Source organism: Protomyctophum parallelum, assembly GCF_964188405.1.
Source record: "Protomyctophum parallelum genome assembly, chromosome: 16".
Taxonomy (NCBI): domain Eukaryota; kingdom Metazoa; phylum Chordata; class Actinopteri; order Myctophiformes; family Myctophidae; genus Protomyctophum; species Protomyctophum parallelum.
This window is the reverse complement of record NC_139711.1, coordinates 44932757-44935595: the sequence shown is the minus strand read 5'-3', so window position 1 is coordinate 44935595 and position 2839 is coordinate 44932757. Positions and strand designations below refer to the sequence as shown.

The 2839-nt window shown below is 49.8% G+C and overlaps 1 protein-coding gene across 1 annotated transcript; it reads right to left on the bottom strand.

Annotated features, from left to right (window-relative positions):
- Positions 1-717: 717 nt before the first annotated feature.
- LOC310873829 (chemerin-like receptor 1) lies at positions 718-1863 on the bottom strand (the record flags this gene model as incomplete). The annotated part of the gene is made up of 1 exon (XM_083786380.1): positions 718-1863. One exon carries the CDS (start codon positions 1861-1863, stop codon positions 718-720), a length of 1146 nt encoding a protein of 381 aa, XP_083642506.1.
- Between the last annotated feature and the right edge of the window lie 976 nt (positions 1864-2839).

The following is a 2839-nucleotide window of genomic DNA, read 5'->3' as shown; positions in this document are numbered from 1 at the left end:
TTTCCCCCTCACTGTATATGTTTCTTTTCCCTTTTTGCTTCCTTTATGATGAATTCCTGTTCTGTTCTTTTGACTATATAGAAGTGTCTATTTGTACGTCTCTAAATGTTTTGATGAATTGAACATGGTGGACCCTGTTGTAAACAAGTGTAATGCTTAATTGGGTCGTCCACTCACAGTTAACAGTCTTTGTATTGAGATTGTGCTTGAAATGTACTGTCATTCTGCAATCTGTTAATAAATATTTCAATCAAAAATCCTAACTAGCTCTAATTGAGCTATAGGTACCCCCTGGTACTCCCTCAAGGGTAACAAGACAACTCACCCCGTTTCTGTTTTCCTCCCAGAATGTTCCCCAGTGAGGGGTTGGTGGGAGAGGCTGGACAGCAGACCCAGTGAGGGGTGGGAGAGGCTGGACAGCAGACGGCTGGACTTTGAATTTATCTAACTATAAACGTTCACGACAGCAGAACAGCCTAAGTACAAATATAATTTATGAAAAGCTACTACAGTGAAGTCTGTTCACAGAAGTTGTTGTAGGATATGTGGGGGATTATCTGACGAGGTATCATTTGAGAGGGCAAAACCTTACATATACTGAATAATACTAAATTGTTTATAGGCTCAATATAAGTAAAATAATATAGCCTTTCCATAGGAGTATATCTTTTATATTTTTCCAAAAAGAATACAAACAGAGAATAGCATATTACAAAGTTATCCCCCTAACGGGGGAGAAATCCGGGAAAAACGAGAACAATGGGTAAGCACCGGGGTGTGTGGTGCAGTGTTCTCTTCAAGTATCTGGATCTGAGACGGCAGCTCTTCAGCGAAGGCTTCCTCCAGAACCTTCACGGTGTTCTTGAATCCCTGACCCACGAGCAGCACGTAGAGCAGCGGGTTCAGGCAGCCGTTCAGCAGAGCCAGGGCGTGGCTTATGGGCAACCCGAACAGCAGCACGAGGCTCAGCGTGTGGCCGAACGACGGGAAGCTCACCACGTGAATCAGACGCACGAGGTGATAGGGCGCCCAGCAGCAGAAGAACACCGCGGTGACCGTCGTTACCACCTTTAAGGGGGAGCGACCCGATTGGCCGGGGGCCTGCAGCGGGTGGACGTTACGGAGCCGGTAGAGCACGACGGTAGAGGAGAGGACGACGACGAAAGGAACCACCAATCCCGCCAGGAAGTTGACGACGACCATGACCCCGAAGCGGAAATGTCCCAACGACTCGTCGCCGGGTGCGAAGTTGTCGTTGCACACGGTGATGTCTCGGTCCTGGTGGACGACGGGGACGGTGTCCCTGAAGATGAAGCCGGGGACGCTGAGAGCCACGGCCAGCACCCAGACGCCCAGGCTGGCCCAGGACGCCTGTCTGACGCGCGCGGCGCTGTGGCGGCGGTTCCGGGCCCACGACGGACCCGCCGCGCGCACGCACCTGTCCACGCCGATGAGCGCCATGGTGAAGACGCTGGCGTACATGTTCACGTAGAACACCAGGCCGTCCGTCACGCACATGAAGCGGCCGAAGGGCCAGTGGAAGTCCAGGGCTCGCTCCGTGATGGCCAGGGGCAGGGACGCCGCGAAGAGGAAGTTGGCCACGGCCAGGTTGAGGTACCAGACGGTGCTGGCGGTTTTCTTCATGGCGAAGCCCGTCGCCCAGATGACCACGCCGTTCCCCAACACGCCGAGCACGCACACCAGGCTGAAGATGACCACGGACGCGGTGTCGACGTATCGGAGGATTGTTTCCCAGTCGTATCCTTCGTCTTCGTCCACTCCGCGGAGCGGGCTTCCCGAGACGCTTTCCCGAGACCCGTTCGTCTCCCAGACCCAAACAGCAGCGGTGGTCACTTTCGCCATCGTCCTAAAATCAAAAAAAATAATTACAAAACAATTAACATATCGTACATGCTTTGCTTTAACCCATTCTGCAAGGGAACCCATTTTGGTGTTAGCATCATGTCGTGCTTTAGCTATTGAAAAATAGCAGATCTACAAGCTCATAGCGCGCCACCGAGTGGCGCGCTAAGAGCTTGTAGGTCTGCTTTTTTGTAAAAATCGAAGAACGACTGACATTTTTTTTAAATCTGATCTCAGGTCAGAATGGTTTAATCAGACCAGTGTGTGTCCAGTGGAAACCTCGTATGAATCTGATCTCAGGTCAGAATGGGTTAACATGCTATGTACTATTATTATTAGTATTCATTATTAGAGATTTGTATTGTTACCATGATTAGCCGACCTATAAAGCACACAGCGTTGTGAGCTTGTAGATCACCTATTTATTTATTTAGTCCCAATGTACAGCATAATTATTGGGTTGAAGTGATAGTGATTACAGCACTGTATCAAAACCTTTAGCTGGGGACCCCCTGGAGCCCCCTAAAGGACCCCCGGGGGTCCCTGGAGCCCCCTAAAGGACCCCCGGGGGTCCCCGGACCACAGGATGCAGTAAGATATCTCTGCTGTCGGGAGGAAACCTCATAACTCAAGCAATATACAGCCTCATCAAAGTTGGTGTTGTAACTTGTAACTTTATATATTGTCAATTACTTCCATGAGAGGGGGAGAGGTGGTGGAGTTAGTGGCTTTAGCAGACATTTTGAGGGTCCAATGGAGTTAAGAGGTTTTGTCCAAAGCACATTTTACTACTTTTCATTAGCCTTGGCACCATTTCATTTCGGTATATGATCCGGGATGGAGCCGAATGATATGCTTACGTCATGTTGTAGGCAATGGTTTCCCTCTCAATAAAAGCTCTCGCTTACGAGCTTTTATTGAGAGGGAAAAGGAAGTTGCCGCCGCCTGTTCATCCTGTCTGGCGACTACAAAACAA